Source organism: Rhinatrema bivittatum, chromosome 1 (assembly GCF_901001135.1).
Source record: "Rhinatrema bivittatum chromosome 1, aRhiBiv1.1, whole genome shotgun sequence".
NCBI lineage: Eukaryota > Metazoa > Chordata > Amphibia > Gymnophiona > Rhinatrematidae > Rhinatrema > Rhinatrema bivittatum.
Genome location: NC_042615.1, coordinates 98348434 through 98370351, shown reverse-complemented (window position 1 = coordinate 98370351; position 21918 = coordinate 98348434). Strand labels below are relative to the sequence as shown.

The following is a 21918-nucleotide window of genomic DNA, read 5'->3' as shown; positions in this document are numbered from 1 at the left end:
CATGGACCCTGTCCTGCCTTCCCCTCTACCCTAGTGCAAATCTTTTTCCTCTACAATCTGACCATGGATATCCCTCTCCTCTCCCCCCCCCGCTTTGGAATTCCTATCTTCCACCTCGACCAACCTGTAAGTCTCCTCCTCCATAACAGACATTTCCTCCCCTTCCTCAATGCCCATCTCTCTTGTGATCCTCACCTCTTCAAAAGTGAGTGCAATGAGAGTATTGAGATCAATCCCAGGACCACTGGCTGAAGCAGCAGCAGGACGTAATCAAGAGACTGAGCTAGTCAGTATGCTTACTGGCACCATCCCCTCATGGAAGGCAGGAGAAAGTGAAACCTGCAAACATGTTGGCTGCCTTATATCTCAGTCTTCCTGGTGACTTCCTGATGCTGCCACAGTCACTACTGATAAAACAAAGAGATTGGCTCCAACACTCTCACTTCAGGAGAGATGAGATGTTACAGGAGGGGGGGGAGAGGATCTGTGAAGAAATGAAAATATCAATGGGGAGAGCAAAGTATGGGGTTTGTGGGGTGGGGGAATTTGCAGATCTGGGTGGAAAGTATTGTATCAGATCAGGCAATTCATTATTTCTTTCACAACATTCTGCAGAGACCTGTCAGATTTTGTGGCTTTTGCAGCAGAATTGCAAAAAAAAACAAAACCATGGAGCTGTGTGTATAATCACATACTGAACAAGAACAGATTCCGGCATGCTTCCTAAAATCACAGAAATCTACAATTATTATTGTAATAGAGAGCATATTCTAAAGAGACCAAAGCTTGAGTGATAAATTCAGAACACATAGCAAAAGGAATGAAGTCGTCCATTTCTTCATAAATAGAAATCATACCTGGTAGACATAAATAGCGAGAGTAGCACAGTATGCAAATCTGTCACCGCTAGCAGCACATACATCTTTGTTCCAAGGCTGACATCCAGCAGCTAAAAGACCCACCTGCTTGACCTGTGACATTTTAGCCTACAATAAGAAACATGAAGTTAAGACAAGAAAAAATGATGCATCGTTAAACTGGGTTAAAGAAAACATGAGTTTTCGACATGTTCTATAATTGATGTTTATAAAACAAGGACAAGCAAACAGAATGCAACACATTGTAAATGAAGAATAAAATAAATAGATTAACATGACTAAAAACTGTAAAACAAAACAAAATCAAAGGTTATTACTAAAAAGGAGTCAAGCTATAGAAACAAATAGCTTTTTTTCACCATTTTTGTGTTGATCTTATGCCCTATTTTCTTTCCTACCTTCCATCTCTTCACCCATATTTCCCATAGAAATTTCCTTGATGAAAAAGTCCTTCCTGTGGGACAAGGGCTGTAAGGATAAACCTGTCTAGTGCTGACTCGTTTAGCACTATTTATAAACTAAGTCATCCTCCTCCTCTTCTGAAATATGAATGTATCACTTCTGTGAAGCCCCATATTCCACCAGCCCCAAAAGAGAGGAAGCCTAAACCAGGACATCTGTGCAACTATGGCCAACATTCAGGACTGGCCTGAATTTTGTTGGCTTGTTTGGGAATTTTAGTTTCAGGGGAAGCAGAAGGGGAGGTTAAAATTGAAATTTCTTTCATGGCTTTTTTGAGGCTTTTTTTTTTAAAAAGAAAAAAACAGGAACAAAATATTAACCTGAAAATTTAGAAGAATAGTTCACTCACCAAAAAGACACTTATTCAAGGTCACATTTTGTTGCAGACTAGGGAAGCTGAGCGGAAGCAGCCAGTTTCACAGTTTCTTAAATATGGAGACCCCAACTAGATCTTCCTTTATACAACTCACTGTGTGAAACTAAAAAGATCACTTACCTGTCCTGGGCTCAGACTTCAATACCTCATTCAGAAAATATAGAGTTATTTTGAGGGATATACTAGCCTGTAGGATTTGTAGCTCGAATTTGAACATTAGACAAATTTTATTTGTCTGTGTGCTCTTTAACATGGCACACCAGGCATCTCTGTGCACCAGACACTCCATCCCAATTCCTTCTCAACTAATGAGGTACCTACTTGCAGATCTTTTTATGGTTTTTAAATCTATTCATTACTTTTCAATTAATTTAATATACTTGAATTTGAATAGCTGTATTTATATTATATGTAACACAACCATCAACCTTTTACATATTTTATATATGTTTAATTATTTAATATGGTCTTATTACTGCTGTTAGTATTATTGTACTAAACCTTAGCTGGTAAACTTAGCTGGTAAACTCTTAGAAGAACATTCATTGCGGCTGCATATATCTCATACATCACAATAGCACAGGTTATACAGGATGGGCTCCACTTAAAACAGACTGGAACCCAGTTGTTGGCATTAAGAATGAAAAAGGAACTTTCAAAATTAGATCTTGGAGGGAAACTCATCAGTCGCTCAGGAGTTCATGGTTGAGTGAGGTGTCTGATACAGTTAAAACTGGGATATTAAAAGTATCATGACTGCGAAGATATTGGAATAGACATAAGAGGCATCTCTAAGATCTTGTAGAAAAAAGATAACCAAAGGGACACAGTTATAGCGGAGTACCGTTCATTCCCCCTGGCAGTTCCCCCTACCCATTCTCCACATCCTACCCCTTCCAGTTAGGACCCAAAAAAGATCAGTACAACTTAAAAAATGTCTCCAGCTTCTTTGGTCCATATAAAAAAAAAAAAAAAAAAGGCAAAAGAAAGTTTTGTGACCCCTCCCTCTTATAGTCTGTGATAGAGTAAAATGGCAATGCTATGAAAAGAAACTAAATAAAATCTCCCCTATGGATAAGAATGTGTACTTTGCAGTTACAGCACAGGATCCTTTAGCGATATTCCTTATCTTGGCAAGCGTAAACATTCAGGGTTTTTTTTTAAGACAGAGCAGCAAATAAGAATAGTATAAGCATGAGGGTGAATAATCACTTTTGAGCTGGTCAAGAGGATGTCATTGTTGAGTGTACACTGACTCTGCGCCTCCTACATGCTCATAATTTTGGCTTGCGTTATGCCAAATATATTTTTGACTCCTCTGCATATCTCCTGATTAGACTTTTGTTTTTCAACAGTTGTTATTCAGCAAACATGTATTTCTTAAATATCCATCTTTTGGAGCCTAAAGAGACTGAAGGAGAATTGACTACATTGACTTCTATAAATGAATGACATTATGCATGAAAGCTTAAAACCTTGTTGTCCAGGACTTCTACTTCTTTAGAGGTTTTGCAAGAACTATATTAAGCAACTATATTAGATATGAACTTCATAAAAAAACAAACAAACTGATTTTCAGCTTTTCCAGTCACAGCAAATTCTTAACCTGGTTATAATATACAATAGTATCATCAGCATTATTTCTCCAGGGGGATCTTGAGGAAATAACTTCCCAATATCATAAATCATCGCTTTGGACAAGTGTTTCAATCTGTAAAGTGATTCATAAATAAATAAAATCAGGAGACCATTGGACAAGCTGAGCAAATCCAGGGGACTGCTGCCTCAACCCTCCCAATTCTGTCACGCATTTAAAAAGCACTGCCCTCTACACCAGAACCTGGCAGTTCACAAAGGGATACAATCCAACAAACGTGCAGGAGACAAAAGCAGCACTCCAAAAATTATCCACACAAAAGAGAAGGGAGATGCAGAGGAAAGATATACAGTCCACGACTTAGTTAATGGATAAAGTAATTTTTCCTTCTTATTTTTCTGTGAATTCAAAGTGGCTCATCCAAAACTCATTACAATATGAGACAGTCCACAACAAGGTCCCCCAATTAAAAAAGAAATGAATTTCATCAATACATACATACAGACTGTAAATGGGGGCAGAACTCTTCATGACGCCGAGACACATACCTTAGTTAATCGTCCATATCTGAAACGAGGGAGAGCGGACAGTACCAACTAGAACAGGAATTTAAAGGGAAGGTTTTGGCGCGAAAAAGCTGCACCAGTCAGACAACACCAGCACAAAACGTATCCACCAATCAAAATCAAATAGCAACAAAGCAGGTACCGAAATCCCATTAAATGAAATAATGCCATTCTATTTCGTTGTTAAGGCCTCCAGGAGCTCAACAGTCCAGTTTGTAAATCCATTTTGCTCCCTTCGTATTAATATTTCAGAAAAATTGTCCCCTCATACAGGAGGAGGTACAGTATCAATTACCAGAAATTTTAAATTCATCTCAGTGTGCGCACAACTGACCCAATGGGGAACTAAAGGTGCAGACTCTCGGCCAGTCCGAATATTAGAACGATGTTCAATCATCCTGGTACGCACCAGTCGGATGGTTTTGCCTACATACAATTTTGGGCAGGGGCGAAGCACAAGTTGTTGAAAAATTGAGACGGTAAATTTTTTCATGAAGAGTTCTGTCCCCATTTAAAGTCTGTATGTATGTATTGATGAAATTCATTTCTTTTTTAATTGGGGGACCTTGTTGAGGATAGTCTCATATCGTAATGAGCTTTGGATGAGCCGCTTTGAATTCACAGAAAAATAAAAAGGAAAAATTACTTTATCCATTAACTAAGTCGTGGACTGTATATCTTCCCTGCATCTCCCTTCTCTTTTGTGTGAGTTCACAAAGGGAAACAGATACTGGGGAGGTTGTAGTCATCTGCATACTTTCCCAGTTGCCTCAGTTGTTGACGCACCACAACTCACCTTGGGCCTGAACTGCTCCCGCCCCGCATTCCTTGAGCAGCTGGCCAGGTACTGGGGAGGTTGCAGACCTCTTTTTATTTCCTATAGCCCCATTAAATGTTCTCTTCCTGATGCTAATCCTCCCCAGTCTTATTCCCTGATGTAAACCATTCCTAACACCAAGTCCATCTTCTATATTACCTACATTCTTTATCTCATATCCCATTCTGTCATCTGCACTGTCTACTGCTCTTGCGTTTCAAAGTTTTCTTCCTCTCATCCAGCTATTTCCATGCTCCCTGACAGCATCTCACTCTTATCGCTGTCATCACACCTCTACCACTCTTCTACATATTCTCCTCCTCCTTCTACTCTCAGACATGGATATCAATCCCAATCCTGGCCCTCCAAGGCAATTTTCACCCCATCCTTTCATATCAAAGAGTTACCCCTCCAATCTTATCACTATTCCCCTTCACTTTACCTTTTCTCTTTTTTTCTCATTCTCCCTGTGGAATTACCTCTATCTCCAACAAGCTTGCCTATATTTATGATCTCTTTATCTCTCATACTCTTCATCTTCTTGCCTTGATTGAAACCTGGCTTTCTGCTGAGGACTCTGCAGGTCCTTGTTAAGGCCTCATCTGGAGTAATTGAATATTGTGTTCTGTTCTGGAGGCCGTATCTCAAAAGGGACAGAGACAGGATGGTGGTAGACCAGAGAAAGGCATCCAAAATGGTGGGGGATCTCCATCAAATGACTTATGAGAGGTTGAAGGACATAAATATGTACACCCTGGAAGAGAGGAGGTGCAGGGGAGATATGATACAGACTTCCAAATACCTGAAAGGTTTTAATGATGCACAATCAACAAACCTTTTCATTGGAAAGAAATCAGAACTAGGGGTCACAAAATGAAACTCCAGAGAAAACGACTCGGAACCAACGTCAGAAAATATTTCTTCATGGAGAGGTTGGTGGATGCTTAGAATGCTCTTCCGGAGGAGGTGGTGAAGACACCAATTGTGAAAGAATTCAAAGGGGCATGCTTTAAACACTGTGGTTCCCTAAAGGCTAGAGGATGGAAATGAAGAAAAGAGTACAAGGTGTTACAATGGTATGTGGAACCAAGGCCGGTGACCGCTTACCTTGAGTAGTTGAGACCCTTGGAACCTGAAACTCGGAGAGTGGCGTTGGGTAGGAAACCCCTGGTGGTCCAGGTAGAGCCAGTAGCGATGACAGGAACCAGAAAGAGTAGTCCAGCGGCAGGCAGCAGGTAACATAATCCAGTAGCAGTCCGGGTCAGGGCAGGCAGCAAACAACAGGAACCAAGGCAACTTATCCAGAGGCAGGCAGCAAGCAGAGTAATCCAGTAACAGTCCAGGTCAGGGCAGGCAGCGAGCAACAGGAACCAAGGCAACTTATCCAGAGGCAGGCAGCAAGCAGAGTAATCCAGTAACAGTCCAGGTCAGGGCAGGCAGCGAGCAACAGGAACCAAGGCAACTTATCCAGAGGCAGGCAGCAAGCAGAGTAATCCAGTAACAGTCCAGATCAGGGCAGGCAGCGAGCAACAGGAACCAAGGCAACTTATCCAAAGGCAGGCAGCAAGCAGAGTAATCCAAAAAGCAGTCTGGGTCAAGCAGGCAGGAAGCAGCAGGAAACACAGCAAAGAAACTCCCCAACACACTTGTGGCCGAAGCAAGGTGAAAGAGAAGAGGCTCTCTAATATAATGGCAAGAGTTCTCCACGCTGCCCCACGCTTCCGCCGGCGTCTGACGTCATAAGGGGCATGGCCAAGCCCCGATTCGCGCGGAGCCGCACCACGAGAGAAGCCAGTGTTAGGGGGGAAATGCCGACGCAATCGGGAGAGTTCCTGCAGGTAACAGTACCCCCCCTGCAAGGCCTTCCTCTCTTGTCTCTTGGTCTGGGCTTGAGAGGAGAGCGTTGATGGAACTTTTTAAGCAATCGAGGTGCCTGTATATTATGAGCAGGTTCCCAAGTGTTCTCTTCAGGTCCAAAGTTCTTCCAAGAAATTAAATATTGGAGTTGTCCCCTACACCTTCTGGAATCCAGGATGTCCTCCACTTTGAATTGGTTATCATTCTGTATTATGTGCGTATTAGGCCTTCTCCTTCTGAAGGCCAAGATATAATGGCAGGGTTTGAGTAAAGACACGTGGAAGACGTTGTGAATCCCGCAAGGAGGATGGGTAAACACAGTCTATAAGGTGGACTGCATTAATCTGTTTCTCAATAGGGAAAGGACCAATAAAGCAAGGCGCAAATTTTAATGATGGCATGCATAATCGAAGATTGCGCATGCTCAACCACACGAGATCTCCAGCCTGGAGTCGAGGTGCAGGGACATCTCTTCTTATCCGCTTGGGTCTTCATTCTAGCGGCATTCTTTAATAGTAAGGCTCGTGTCTCCCCCCACAACTTGATCATAGAGGCGATTGGTTGTGTTATAACGGCCGGACAAATAGAAGAGGTAGCAATAGGCAACGGGAGTCATGGGTGTCTACCAAAGACTACAAAAAAGGGAGACCTCCCCGTAGCTTGGTTAAATGATTATTATGGCAGATTTCTGCCCAGACCAACAAGAAAGCCCAATTATCTTGTCATTGATTGACATAAGATCGAAGGAAAGCCTTCAGAGATTGATTCGTCTATTCCGTGAGTCCATTGGATTGAGGATGGTAGGCTGAAGAAAACTCAAGTTTGATTCGTAGAAGTTTGCACAGTTCTTTCCAAAATCGAGCTGTACATTGCACCCCTCTATCTGAAACAATACTGAGAGGTAAGCCATGAAGACGAAAAATATGTTGAAGAAATAGGTGAGTTAACTCTGATGCAGAAGGTAATCCCGGCAGCAGAATAAAATGAGCCATTCTGGAAAAACGGTCCACCACCACCCAAATGACAGTGTTATTGTCCGAAGTCGGAAGATCAGTGATAACATCGGTGGCAATGTGAGTCCACGGTTTAGTGGGGACAGGTAATGGTTGTAAAAGACCACAGGGTTTCTGTCGAGGAGTCTTCTGAGCTGCGCATACCGAGCAGGAATCCACATAGGCCTTAATATCTTTCTCCCACCAGAGCCACCAATAGTGTCTGGATACCAGCTCCTTGGTACGTGAAATTCCGGCATGCCCTGCTAGTTGAGCGTCATGCGCCCAACGAAGAACTTTTAATCTCAATCGTTTGGGAACCACAGTTTTCCCAATGGGAACCGTGAAGGTGGCAGCCAGCTGTATCTGTGCAGGATCTATTATGTATCGAGGGGGGTCAGGTATATCTTCACGATCAAAGCTTCTCGAGAGAGCGTCCGCCCGCAGATTCTTCTGAGCAGGTCGGAAATGCAGAACAAAATTAAACCTGCTAAAAAAAAAAAGTGCCCAACGGGCTTGTCGAGGATTTAATCATTGAGCTTTCGCCAGGTATTCTAGATTTTTATGGTCCGTGTAAACAGTCACAGTATATTGAGAGCCTTCTAAGAGATGACGCCATTCCTCAAAGGCCAACTTTATCGCTAAAAGTTCCCGATCTCCGATGGTATAATTTCTCTCCGCAGATGAAAAGTTTCTCGAAAAAAAAGGCGCACGTCACCAGATTTCCATCGTCTGCCATTTGTAGCAAGACTGCACCCATTCCTACTGCAGAGGCATCAACTTCTAGGATAAAGGGTTTGGAGGAGTCGGGGCACTTGAGACATGGGTCCTTGGTGAATTTCTTTTTTAACTGAAGAAAGGCATTGACGGCCTCCTCCAGCCATTTCTGAATAGGCGCTCCTCTCCTAGTGAGAGCAGTAAGAGAAGCCACTAGAGACGAGAAATTCGGAATGAATTGTCTATAATAGTTGGAAAAGCCCAGAAATCTTTGTAAAGCTTTCAACCCTATCGGTTAGGGCCAGTTCAAAATGGCTTTAAGTTTGCCCGGGTCCATGGATAATCCTTTGTTGGAGATGATATATCCCAGGAATGGTAACTGGTCTTTATGAAACACACATTTTTCTAATTTGGCAAACAGTTTATTTTCTCTGAGACGCTGCAGAACCTGTCGCACATGCTGCTGATGCTGTTTCAGGTTGTTGGAAAAAATTAATATATCATCCAAATATACAATGACATGAGAATAGAGGATGTCGCAAAAGATGTCATTGATCATGGCTTGAAATACGGCAGGGGCATTACAAAGACCAAACAGCATTACCCTGTATTCATAATGTCCATCGTGGGTGTTGAAAGCCGTTTTCCATTCATCTCCCTCTCGTATTCAAATCAAGTTGTAGGCCCCTCTTAAATCCAATTTAGTGAAGATTTGAGCTCCTTTAATCCGATCAAATAGTTCCGAAATAAGGGGAATAGGATATCTATTTTTCTTGGTGATGTTGTTAAGCCATCGGTAGTCAATACAGGGTCTTAAGGACCCATCCTTCTTTTTAACAAAGAAAAAACCTGCTCCAGCTGGTGACGTGGAAGGTCTGATGAAACCTCATGCTAGGTTCTCCTCGATATATTGTTTCAGGGCTGCCGATTTGGGTTCTGATAGGGTATAAATCCTACCCCTGGGAGGAATCTTCCCGGGGAGAAGGTCAATTGCACAATCGTACTGTCGATGAGGTGGTAAAGACTCAGCTTGTTGTTGACTGAAAACATCTGCAAAGTCTTCATAAGGGGCGGGAATACTGGAAGAGAGCTGCGTAGTTTGGATTCGACAATTCTGAACTTGTTTTAGACAATTTTGAAAGCAGAATGGACTCCAACTGGTAAGTTGTAAAGAGGCCCAATCCAGTCGAGGTTGATGTGTCCTTAACCAGGGTAGACCCAAGATTATTTGGTTGACCGAGAATGGAAGAACATACAGCTGAATGCTCTCTTGATGAAGAACTCTAGAATTCAGTAAAATGGGTTTGGTAATGTGAGATATCCGAATTCCCACGGGCTGTCCAGATACCGAGGTAACTGAAAGGGAAATGGGTAATGGTTCCACAGGAATATTATGGCTTTTAACCAGGCTTTCTTCAATGAAATTGCCGGCCGCCCCTGAATCAATGAAAGCCTGAAGTTGAATCGGTTTGTCTTTAAGAATAATGGTTACTGGAATTAGTAGTTGAGGAGAGGGAATGGTGGGACCCAGGGAGGCCTCTCCTACCCGACCTAGGTCCGAGAGTTTCCCCGATTTGTTGGGACATTTGTTAATGAAATGGCCTGAACCAGCACAATACATGCAGAGATTTCTCAATCTTCGCCGTTGATGTTCCTCAGGAGTTAAACGAAATCTGTCAATTTGCATGGGTTCCTCAACGTTCCCGGGTGCTTCAGTCGGTCGCGGAACGATGATGGGTTGCTGAAAGGTGGGAGCTAATCGAAAGGTCCTTCGAGTGGCAGTCTGTTCCCGCGCCCTTTCTTGAAATCGTAGGTCCAGTCGAATGGCTAGCCGGATAAGTTCCTCTAAAGAATCCGGGGGATCCCTGCCAGCCAATTCATCCTTTATATTCTCGGCCAGCCCTTGTCGAAATATGGCGGTACTGTTGATGCAACTTCCTCATTGCTCTACTTCGACGGCAGGAGGAAAAGAGGAAAAGGGGAATTGGATTCAGATAGCAACTAACAAAGACCCTGACTTTTACGGTCTGGGGAATCAAATAAATATAGTTGTAACTTGCTGATTCGGCTGTTACTACCCTTAACCAATAAGCCAGATACTTTTGATGCAACTCCAACATTGCTCTCTGCTTCAATGGCAAGTAACAGGGAATTGCATTCAGACAACCACCAAGAAGGGCCCTGACTTTTACGGTATGGGAAACTAATAAGTATAGGAGTAACCTGCACGGAGACCTGGCGCGACTGGGTGTGCAAATCATGCAATTGCACGGAGCGGCACACCCGGGGAGGTGGTAGGCCATCCGGTCGGCAGCGATGGCGCTTTCTCATTCTTCGGCCCCTGGAAGAGGATATGAGCTCAAAGTATGAGCTCAAAGTATGCGGCGGCAGCAGGGACTCTATGCACAGGGTGGTGCAGAAGCTAGCGCTGGCCATGCCTGCATGATGCAGCAGATCCTAGCATAAGCTTGCTGGGCAGACTAGATGGACCATTAGGTCATTTTCTGCCGTCATTTCTATATTTCTATGCTTCAGTTGCTGCTCTCCATCATGTAGGTTACCTTTTCTCCTATATGCCTTGCACAGTAGGTCATGGTGGTAGTGTTGGACTGCTGCTCTCCCCCTCCTGTAGGTTTTAAACACTTCTTCCACCTTAATCCCACGCTTTTTCTTCCTGTGAGGCTTAGTCCATTCGCCTATTCACTCTACTACCTTTCCAAGTAACTGTCATTTATCAACCCCCTGATAAATCCCCCACTTCCTTTCTCATTGACTTTGATTCCTGACTTTCCTTCTTCCTTGAACTATCTTCCACTTCCCTTACTCTTGTGGATTAACCTCCATGTTGATGACCCCTCTGATTCTTATGCCTCAAAATTACATCCCTTAACATCCTCATTTAATCTCCAAATCTGCTCTACCATCCCTACTTAAAACATGACCACTGCTCTAAACTAGTCCTTTCCTCTCAAACTCCTCCAGCTCAGTTCTTTCAGACCATCATCTGATAACTTTCATACTAAACCACTCTCCCCATAGCCTCATCCATTCACCACTTATGCCTTCAGCAATCTCCAGGCTGTTAACCCTTGTATCCTTCTCCATTACTGTTTCATCTCTTCATTTCTCCACTACATTTTCTGAGTCAGCCAATGAAGCAGTTTTTTTCTTACAACACTATACTCTCCTCACCCATCCTTTAGGGCACACCAAACCTTAGCGTTAGTTCACCCCTAGAATTAGCTTCCTATGTTCCTGTGCCCGCTCTGCAGAATATCTCTGGCTAAACTCCCATGCCCATGTCAACTTCATACATTTCAAATTCATGCTGACCTCCTTCCAGTCTGCTATTGCACTTGCCAAGCAAGGCTACTATGTCCATCTGACAAATTCTCTTGCATCCAACCCTTGCTGTCTCTTTGCCACACTCAATTCCCTCCTCAAACTTCCTTCACCTCCTTCCCCCATTTTACCCTCTGCCCAGACTATGACTGACTATTTCTATAAAGATTCACAAACTTCATAACATAATACATATAGTAGGACTGTTACTATTCACCAGGACAGCACTGCACATCAGAGATTTGCTTAGACTTAATAATTTGCATTTTAGGGATTATTTATTTGTAAAACTACTTTCCTACTCATCAGCCTGTTTTACCAGCACTTTATTTTTGTGAGGTTACTGGAAGATCACTGTCATTTCATTGCATTTGAGTTGATATCTATAGTTGCCTTAAAACACACCATAAACAAGAGACAACATCAATTTCATCTGTTAGCAGAAACAGGAAAGATATTTCTCTCATAGAAAACAAGGTCCATTAGTTATGTCAATAATATGCACAGTATTAAAGCATCTTGTTTTCCACTTATTGCACCCTTATCATATTTACTGCTGAAAAATTACTCATTCCTTACTGAATTTCTATTCTTAGAGAAATATTTGTAGTACAATTCATTTCTCTTCTTTGCTATATCTATAACATAAATTAACAATTACACGCACACACAAATGATTGGATAGCATTTCCCAGATTGTTAAAAAATAATGGAAATACTGGTGATCAATTTCTACATCAGTCTGATTTAGTTTTCAGAGAAAGGGGACAGATGAAAAAGCACAAGTGACTAATCCCTTCATGTATAAAATAGTTTAAGATAAAAAATATATATAATGCAGATATAACCTCATTTGTTTATCAGGTTTGTATACCTATATTTTCTGTTTCATTTAGTATTGAACCTATTTTCATTATATTTGATTTAAAAAAAAAACTATTCTGTATGTTAAATAAAGTATATATATTGTGAATTTGATGGTTTACATTATACTTTACAACATAGTTGTATTTTCTTACTAAACTGTTTGACACCCATTAACACATTGTAGGCAATGGCACTTCCCACACTGGTTTAAGACACCTTGTACTTCCACTGAAATTCAAATGTACATTTATAAGACACATTATTTGCTAAGTAATGATAAAAGAAATGCCTTCTCCCTATTCCCGATAGGTAATATCATAGTAAAAATAAGTTCAAGCTCACTGAAAAGTGACTGTTGCATCTCTTGTCACCACCACTCCTCGCAACAGTCTCCTGTTGATTTCCCCTAAGATTACAGGTTTTAATCAACCATGCTTGGAGTATGAGACAGAAAGCTGCATTCAGCCAAGGCTCAGTCTCAACAAAATGGCAGCAAATTCATTTTTTTTAAATGTGTGTTTAACACAGTTCTGATGATGTGCTAGTCCTTTAGCAATCATGTGCGGTATTCACCATTTTTTGATTATATATCATATTATTGTAGCTATATTAAAACAACCTTCCATGAACTGAGTCAGTAATTCTGTACCATTTACACATCTGTACTGAAAGATCAGATACATTCCCCCCAAAAATCTACAAAATCAACAAAATGCCAGAGCAGCTAATATTAAAATGCCTAGTTTCCACAGAAACAGGGGAAGCCAGTAATGTGTTTTCTTTGGTAATCAGCTAGAACGAAATTGTATTGTACAGCATCTTTTCTGGCTACTAAATGTAGAAATCAATGCTATATTGAAAGTATATTTCCTGAAGAACATTCTTTTACACAGAAAAGGCTGCAACATGTACTATGCCTTTTATATGTATACAAATCTATCTATCTATCTATCTATATATACAAGTAGAGAAAGCATACTGTAAGTACACTGACACAAATGGGTGTGTTATTCCCTACCTTAGCATAGGTATCATTTTTTGTGAACCACTTAAGAATTTCCATGTCCATTCCAAATCCTTGCTGCTCCACAAATTGCAGTCTCCTGGGCTGGATGCAGAACGAACCCACTTCGTTTGACTAACGAAGGAACTAAAGCCCTGCCTGTCCAGAGAACAGTGCACACTTCCTAAAGGATGCAGGAGGAAAACCTGAGCATTGTGTCGCACTGCAAGCACACGCATTCACAGAACGGCAGAGTCAGTAGCCTGGCAACTGCAGCTCTTTAATAGATATCTGTTCAATTTGCTATCCCCTAATCTATTTTTCCTTTTTTTTTTAATGTTCTCTATTTATTTGCTCTAACTTTGTATCGGAGTAACATACAAGCTCAGCTACACAAAACAGTAAGCTTTTTTTCTAGCTAAATATCACATGACCACATTGTAGCAATCAGTAAAAAGCAGCAACATATTGCTTCATCACCATGTTTTTATCATATTTTAATATTGCAATTCTTTGTTTTCCTTAAAAAGTCATAAAACATTAAACCATAATAATTTTGCTACATAGTAAACCAAACATTGCAGGTAACATGCCCTTCATTGTTTTGATTTAATTCATAAAATCAAAGGTGGCTAAATATGCAGACAGTCGCACGTTCGTCAGCCTGCGCCCAGGAATGCAGTAATTTTATAACATACACACGTATACGCGTACATGTAATTAAATAGCCTGAACGTGTGCAAATGTACACACAATTTTAAGTGGATGCCCACCTGTGCACGCAAATGCCGTTTCTACCGGGTAAGAGGGGGGATTTTAAAACACACATGCGCCGACACCATTACCATTTTCCCAGTTCGTTCCAAGTTCGCCCAGATAAGGGATAGGGCTTTCAAACCCCCTAGTTTAATAGCCTGCCTTCTCTCCTGTTAGCCTCGACCCTTAAAACCCCGCCAATCTATTAACCTTTATTTTATTACTTACACATTATCCATAGCAGAGGGGACTCCAGCACGTGCCTGTGTTCGTAAGTATTTAGTCTCTAATTTGAAATTAAAATCCAGGAACGCCCATTCCTCTCCCACACTTTGCCCATTTTTTTGGAACTTTTCATTTGTGTATGCAGCGGGAGATATGCGCATACCCGGGCGGCTTTTAAAATCCGCTTGGTGCGCACCAGCCCGACATAATCATGTAGCTTCTGTTTTTGGTGCACATCGGGCTTTTAAAATTCACCGGTTATTCTAGAAATAACATTTTTCCAAGCTTAGTGCTAGATGTAGCAATAGCTAATTTTATTCTTTGACGATTCAAATTATTTACTTTATTAAATTTTGGGGTCTGCTCTGCAAAGGTAGATTAAGACCTTATGCGAGTAATGTTCAAAGGGACTTTTGGGTGTAAAAGTGTTTTATGTGCAGAAAGGGTCTTTTACAAAACTGCCCTCCTAATATGTAGGTAAGGTAAGCTAACATGTATACGTCACATTCACATATAATTTAACTGGACTTAGCAGAGTTGTTCCTGCAGCATACTTAAGAACATAAGAACATAAGAAAATGCCATACTGGGTCAGACCAAGGGTCCATCAAGCCCAGCATCCTGTTTCCAACAGTGGCCAATCCAGGCCATAAGAACCTGGCAAGTACTTAGAAAATTTGAACATATCTGTTGCGGTTCTGGCCGCGAGCACCGAGGCCAGGCCCTTACCTCCGGGCTCCCGGACCTGCTCCCGCTTCCAGAGGCCTGGTCTGCGGCCTGCTTGGCGGCGTCCCCGCTGGGGCTGCACTGCTGCGAGGTCTCCCTTGGACGCCCGGCTCCTAGGCACGCGCGTGCGCCACTTGGGTGCTTTTCTAGGCCGTTTCCCGCCAGTGGTGACTCCGCCCAACTCCTGACGTCAGAAGCCGCGGCCTTCTTAAGCCGGCCACGGCCATCCAGTCTTTGCCTTGCAATGGGTTAGCCTCCCGGTTTCCTGTTGCGCTGTGCCCCAGAGTGATTCGCTTTGCTTCGTCGCTCCGTTCCTGCTACAGTATCTGCCTGGTTCCTGCCTGCCTGCTACAGTACCTGCTTGTTCCTGCCTGCCTGCCTGCTACAGTACCTGCTTGGTTCTGCCTGCCTGCTACAGTGCTTGCTTGGTTCCCGCCTGCCTACTACAGTACCTGGTTGGTTCCTGCTTGCCTGCTACAGTTCCTGCCTGGTTCCAGTACCCGAATCCTGCTACAGTTCCTACCTGGTTCCAGTACCCGAATCCTGCTACAGTTCTTGCCTGGTTCCAGTACCCGAGTCTTGCTACAGTTCCTGCCTGGTTCCAGAACCCGAGCCCAGTCACAGTGTTGCTACTGTCCTAGTCTGGTTCCAGTTACCTGTCCTAATCCACAACCCACCTAAGTCCCAGCGGCCGGGCTCCTACGGGCTCCTCCCGGGGGAGTACCAGCTTCCAGGGTGAAGAGCATCTACGTCCTGCCTGAACATCTGCCTCCCGGCCTGCTATTCATTAGAGACATTGACCACCTTTCCCAGTCTCCAGCAGGTCGGCCCCAGGGTCCACTAAACTGAGACTCCCATAACAATATCCATGTATATTTTCAAGGACATTTTATGTGCAACAAACAGCAGGTGTAACTTGTGGAGGGTCGTTTTGGTAAGATAATTTTCAAAGTGGATTTAAGCACGTATGTCTGCTTTGAAATTTGTGTAACTTATCCTTATATTTGCAGCATGTTATGCGGAATGTTTGAAAATTACCCTCTGTATATCTTATATGAAGTATCTATTATGATTAATTGTTTTGTTTTTTTTGTTTAACAATTTTTATTGCTTTTTCCAACATAGCATCAATAACAACACAGCGTGCTGAACACAGTGGCCCTTCAGCATTCAACATCGTGAAGCAATACCTGTTAACAAACCAATTAGCTAACACCCCAGCTTGTCACTCACCCCTCACCCCCAACCAAGCCAAACACGTTCATACTGCGATGTGAGAGCCAGATCACAACGACTAGCAGTCCTGGGACAGACCAGTAGAGAAAATATATCAGTCATTCAAAATCCAACTGTGTGCTCTGTGTGGCAAAGCCTGCAGATAAGGATCCCAGATCTGCAGAAATGTTAATGCTGATTTTCATATTAATATGTCATACGAAATACTTATGATGTTTGATTGTTTTAACCCTTGCTCTATATTATTTATGTTATTTATTTATCAGTTATTGTTTGTGTATATCGTATTGTGATTTTTAACAAGGAAAGGTGGATTATAAATTATTTTAAATTACAATTAAATTTAGACAAAAGGGGGATACATAAAACATATAAAAAGTACAATAATGCAGTTCTTCCTAAGAATTATGTAAAAGGCATGTGTGGGAACGAGCGGTGATTCCCAGAGGCCTGGAGATAAAACTAGTCTGACTCCAGCCTTTCTTAAAATATAATCTTTATTCACAGCTTCAATCATATCCTTTACCTTCAGACAGTGTACTCTCTCTCTACTCATAGTTTGTACTGCTTCATCTCTGCGCAGTGTTTGGACAGTGTTATGTATAGGAGCTGCCTTCCTCCTGGAGACCTGGGCCTGGTCTGGCTATCCCCACCTGGATCCCATTCTTATTTCTCAATCTCTGGTTACGCTCTCTGAGCCCCACCTGCCCTGCAGGATCCCACCATAGAGCACACTCTCCTTAGTGGATTTAAGATGGACCAGGCATTTAGGGGAAACACTAGGGGCACTGCCTCACTGCAATTTAAACCATTTCTAAATCAATATAGGTATCAGATACCTATCTGGAGTAGATTTAAGAGTTCAAATTCTTCACAGATGAGAAGAAGCTCATTCCAGGCTAGGCATATATAAGAGGAGGACTCTCTGGTCTTTTTTTTTCTGTTGATATGCAGGCTGAATTAGCCATTGCATGTGGGAGATGTCAATTAGTGGCACCAAACAGGCTTCTCTCTCCAAGCCAATAGACTTTTGAGCCCTATTGAGCATGTGTGAGTTCCCATGAAGGTGTTGCCTCTTAAGCCTCCTCAGTAATTCTTTTGTCTAAGCACAAGTGCAGATTTGTACTCTGGCTCTCCTCTTGTTTTTCTCTAAATATCTCTTCTTTTGATGTTCTTTGCTTCAAAAAAATCTTTTCTAAGTTGCCTCACTGCCTCTGCAGCCCCACAACAGCACTTTTCAGTGTTACTCAAAAAAAAAAACCAAAAAAAAACAGCATGGCCCTACCTTCTAGCAATGGTGAGCAGTTTTAAAAGTTCTATCTGGGCCAAGATTATGGCCATGAGCTGTGTTACTGATGCCTCAGGCTGGAGCATGACCAGAAGAACCGTTATGCCTGTGAATATAGCGTTCTAGAATGCCTCATATCAAGGAACTGCATAAATCTCTCCAAAGTTGCAGTAGGTCCTTGTCCCACAGTGCAGCAGCAGCATCTGCCTCACCAGGAAAAGAGGCGAGCAGGAGCTCCTCAAAATCTCTCCCATCTGCTCAGGTTGAAGCCATAGGTCAAGTTTTGCTAGCCACCCTGCTTCAAAGACAAACATCAATCACTGGAGCCATCGCAGCCCTGCATCGAAGAAGCAAAAACATTTAAAGCACAGTGCATTGGCACTGATCGATGCAGCCATCGTTAGCGATGATGATGACATTATCATAGTGGCCTGGCATAAGAAGCATTGGCATTCCCAATGCACAATGCATCAAGTTGCCCAATGCTTCCTGCATTGATTATTTAAATTATTTAAATGCTTTTATAGACTGGTATTTGTGGGTACATCATATCGGTTTACATAGAACTTGAACGAAATACAAAGAACAGGGTGAGAAAACTTGGAGGGGGTAAATAATTGGTAACAATGAACATGATTGAATTGCTTACAGTGTGGGGAATAATATAATGGGGTATAATATTTGGTAACATTGAGCATGATAGAGTTGCTTACATGGAGCATGGAAAACAGAGTTAATATATGAAAAGGGGAGAAGGAGCAGGTGAGAAATATATAAATTAGAGTAAACAGAGGCGCATTATGAGGGCATTATGAAGGCAAGTAAATTACATAAGGATACATGGGGTAGTGATAGAAAAGAGCTTGACAAAGATGAGGCATACAGAGAGGGGGAGGATTAAGGTGAGGAAGGGGGTGAGATGTTATTCAGGGAAAGCTTGCTTGAAAAGCCAAGTTTTTAGCTTTTTTTTTAATTTTTGGGAAGATGGCTCTAGTCGTAGGTCTGGTGGCATGGTATTCCAGAGGGTGGGACCAGCGAGAGGGCCCGCTCTCTATGCATGGTATATCCATTTGCCAGACGCACGATGTACTGATGCGCTCAAAACACTGGTGTACTAGATGCACTGAAGCCTGTGAGGCAAGCAGCACAGATTCCCATCAAAACCTCCACTTTTCAGTTACACAGTGCACTTGATTCTCTCTAAGGCACATTGCATGGATGCCCGCCACAGCCTTGATGCAACCAAAATAATATCATTGTCCTGTACCAGATTCCTCAACATGCATCTCTAAAGCCCAGTTGAAGTATGTCAAGCCATCTAAAGAGTCTAAGCATTCTAACCCATTGAATTTACCGAAGCATCTGCCTCAGCCTTTGCTTTATTAAGCTGCTCTGCCAACACAGCTGTACACGGCCCATCCTAGATCTGCAGGGGAAGGAGTCAAGTTGCTTCTGCCCGCTCCAATAACCAGGGCGCTTACTCCACCTAGAATAGTGGCAGAAGGACTTTAGCTGGAGACTGCAGAATTGGTATCCTCTCTAGTCCTACTCACCTCCAAGAGGTTGCCCATTCTAATGAAGAAGTCTATTCTGGTCTCGGAAGAGGATGTCCCACCACCTAACACAAGCTAGAAGACACACAAGTCGCTCGACAAAATCACAGATTTGGTAAAGATTTTCTTTACCTCTCTGACCAAGGAGATAGAAGGAACATTCCAGCCTCTCCTTTCCTCTAGAGCAAAGGCAATACCACAGACTAGAGCCCCAATTTCGCCTTGATTAGGGTTAGTTTTTTTAATAGTCCCACGCTATCGCAGCAGAGTCCAATAAATATGTATTTTATCATTTTTACTTTTTTGTTTTAACTGTCTTTGATAGTGAATTGTTCATTTTAGACTTTATTATTTGTATTGATTTTATGATTATGGATGTTTTAAGATGTAAAGTTCTTTGGACTATGGCAGAGTGCATTATATTAATGCCAACTGGGGTCAACTGGAAGTACTTCCTGGTTCACTCTCTTCATCACTGGAGTCTTCGATAAGTGAGTCAGTGCCCTTAGGTTCAGATGAAGACACTACCAGCATATTCTCTCACCCACTTCCGCATCCTCCAGACCATATCATGCCCCTAGAGGATCTCACCTATTCCAAGTTTGTGGAAAAATGGAAGCAATGCTAGGCAACCATGTCTGCAAAGACAGACCCCCTCCCTCCTGTTCTGAACTCCTTGGCATTCTTCAGATCCTGGATACTCCTGGCTGAACCAGAAACCCTTCCAATTCACAACATCCTCAACACTCTCCAGATAAGGATGCAGAAAGCTCCCATTTTGGGCACTCCTATGGCTAGAAAGCTGGACCTCAAATACAGAGTCCAACAATCACTGGATTTTGATGTCACTGCCTCATCAGTCCATAGCGGTTGAGTCTACTATGAAAAAGGCAAAGACAACACACATTCACTTGAATTCTCCCCCAGGAAAAGACCACAAATGTCTAGATAACTTCAGCAAGAAGGACTTTCAAAGCACAATGCTTTCTGCTCTCATATCTCTCCACCAATTCTACATGACACAATATATTCAAGACTATATTTAAAAGCTAAAGCTTTTCTTACATTCCATCAAGCAAGGCAACTACTACCTCCAGCCACTCCTGGATGTGGAAGACGGCATCAGCCACCTACTCTGATCTGTCTATGAATGATTTTATTCTATTTCACATACCTCCTCAGCCTCCACTTGAGCTAGATGTATGTCATGGCTTTGGACAAGCAGTATCTATGAGGACGTTTATGAGAAACTGTAGGACTCCCATGCTTGGGGACAATTTTTTTTTGGCAAAAAGCCCTGGGAAAAGATCACTCAGATAAAAGACCAAAACGTGGCAGTGTAATCTCTCTCTATGGCTCCTGAACAGCCCTGCACATCGAGTCATCACTTTTACCCATAAAAATGACTATACTTCCACAGACTGGCCCCACCAGTCTTTTCAACAGTATCGTCTGCTGCTCCTTCTGGCCCAGCATCAACAACCACTTCCAGCCAAGAAACCCATCAACTGAAAACCATGTACTCTATGTACTGGATACGTTTCTCCTGACCACCATCTCTTTCACATTGCTTGGCACTCTATCTGGATCAATATCATCTGCTGCAGCTTCATCTGGAAGTCCAATCACTTCTACAACAAGTGATGAAGCCAATCCCAGCATGTCAATATGTGTAGGGTTTCTGTTCCCAATATTTGCTTATCCCCATAAAAATGAAGGGGATTGCGGCCCATTCTGGACTTAAGACATCTGAACATACATATACTTCAAGAGAAATTAAAAATGAATTGCCTTAGCATGATTCTCCCTTACTTAGAGGACGAATGGATGTGTGCCCTTGATCTAAAGGATGCATATGTTCACAAATTCATCCACCCTTCACAGAGGTACTACCTCCACTTCCAGGTGGATTCTTCCTATTACCAGTACAAAGTACTCACATTTGGCCTGTTGTCAGCTCCAAGGATCTTTACAAAATGCTTTGTGGTAGTGGCGGCGAATATGCATCACTGGGGAATACAAGTCTTCCCATACTTGGACAACTGGCTAATCAAAGCGAACTCCCGAGAGTAAGTGCTCCACTCCCTGCACACTAAGATTTGTCTTCTGCATCACTTGTGTTTTCTGGTAAACTTTAAGAATAAAGTCTGGAATGCATTCAGAAACTCAAATTCATCGGGGCTTGGATAGACTTGCTGCAAGAAAGAGCATTCCGGCATCCTGAGCAAACACCAATATATCTGCAAGTTACTGTCCTCTACATGCTCAACAGGGAGAAGACTCCTCATGGTCCTTGGTCACATGGCAGTGACTATTCATGTGGTTCTACAGACCTGCCTTCTTATCCGCTACTTCCAACGGGGTCTACATACCCCATGAGATTAACTAATCAACTACTGTGGTCTCTGGTGCAAATTACAGGCAATGAAACAAGGGATTCAGTGGTGGTTGCACCCTTGATTTCTCTAGGAAGGAGCCCCTCTTCAGTCCCTCTCTTACCAAATGGTACTGGTGACAGATATCTCCATCAATGGATGGGATCACGCAAACTGGAACCATTCAAACTTAGGGCATCTGGTCTCTTTCAGGAGAGCAGTTGTCAAAATCTACTGGAGTCTAGAGTAATCAGGCATGCTCCTTCAGGGAAAAAGCATCCTGAT

At 42.5% G+C, this 21918-nt stretch overlaps 1 protein-coding gene across 6 annotated transcripts in view; it reads right to left on the bottom strand.

Moving 5' to 3' along the window:
* Nucleotides 1–21918, bottom strand: part of WDR17 (WD repeat domain 17) — a 533217-nt gene that overhangs the window by 398990 nt on the left and 112309 nt on the right. For 4 of the 6 annotated variants that reach the window (XR_003852810.1, XM_029577946.1, XM_029577857.1 and 1 more), the window contains one exon: nucleotides 858–986. Coding sequence is in view for 5 of the 6 variants with exons in the window: in XM_029577946.1 (XP_029433806.1) it covers nucleotides 858–986 (129 nt within the window). In the remaining variant the exon portion in view is untranslated. Of the gene's footprint in view, nucleotides 1–857; nucleotides 987–13489; nucleotides 13659–21918 lie in introns of all 6 variants that reach the window. The other 2 variants (XM_029578099.1, XM_029578033.1) reach the window with 1 other exon arrangement.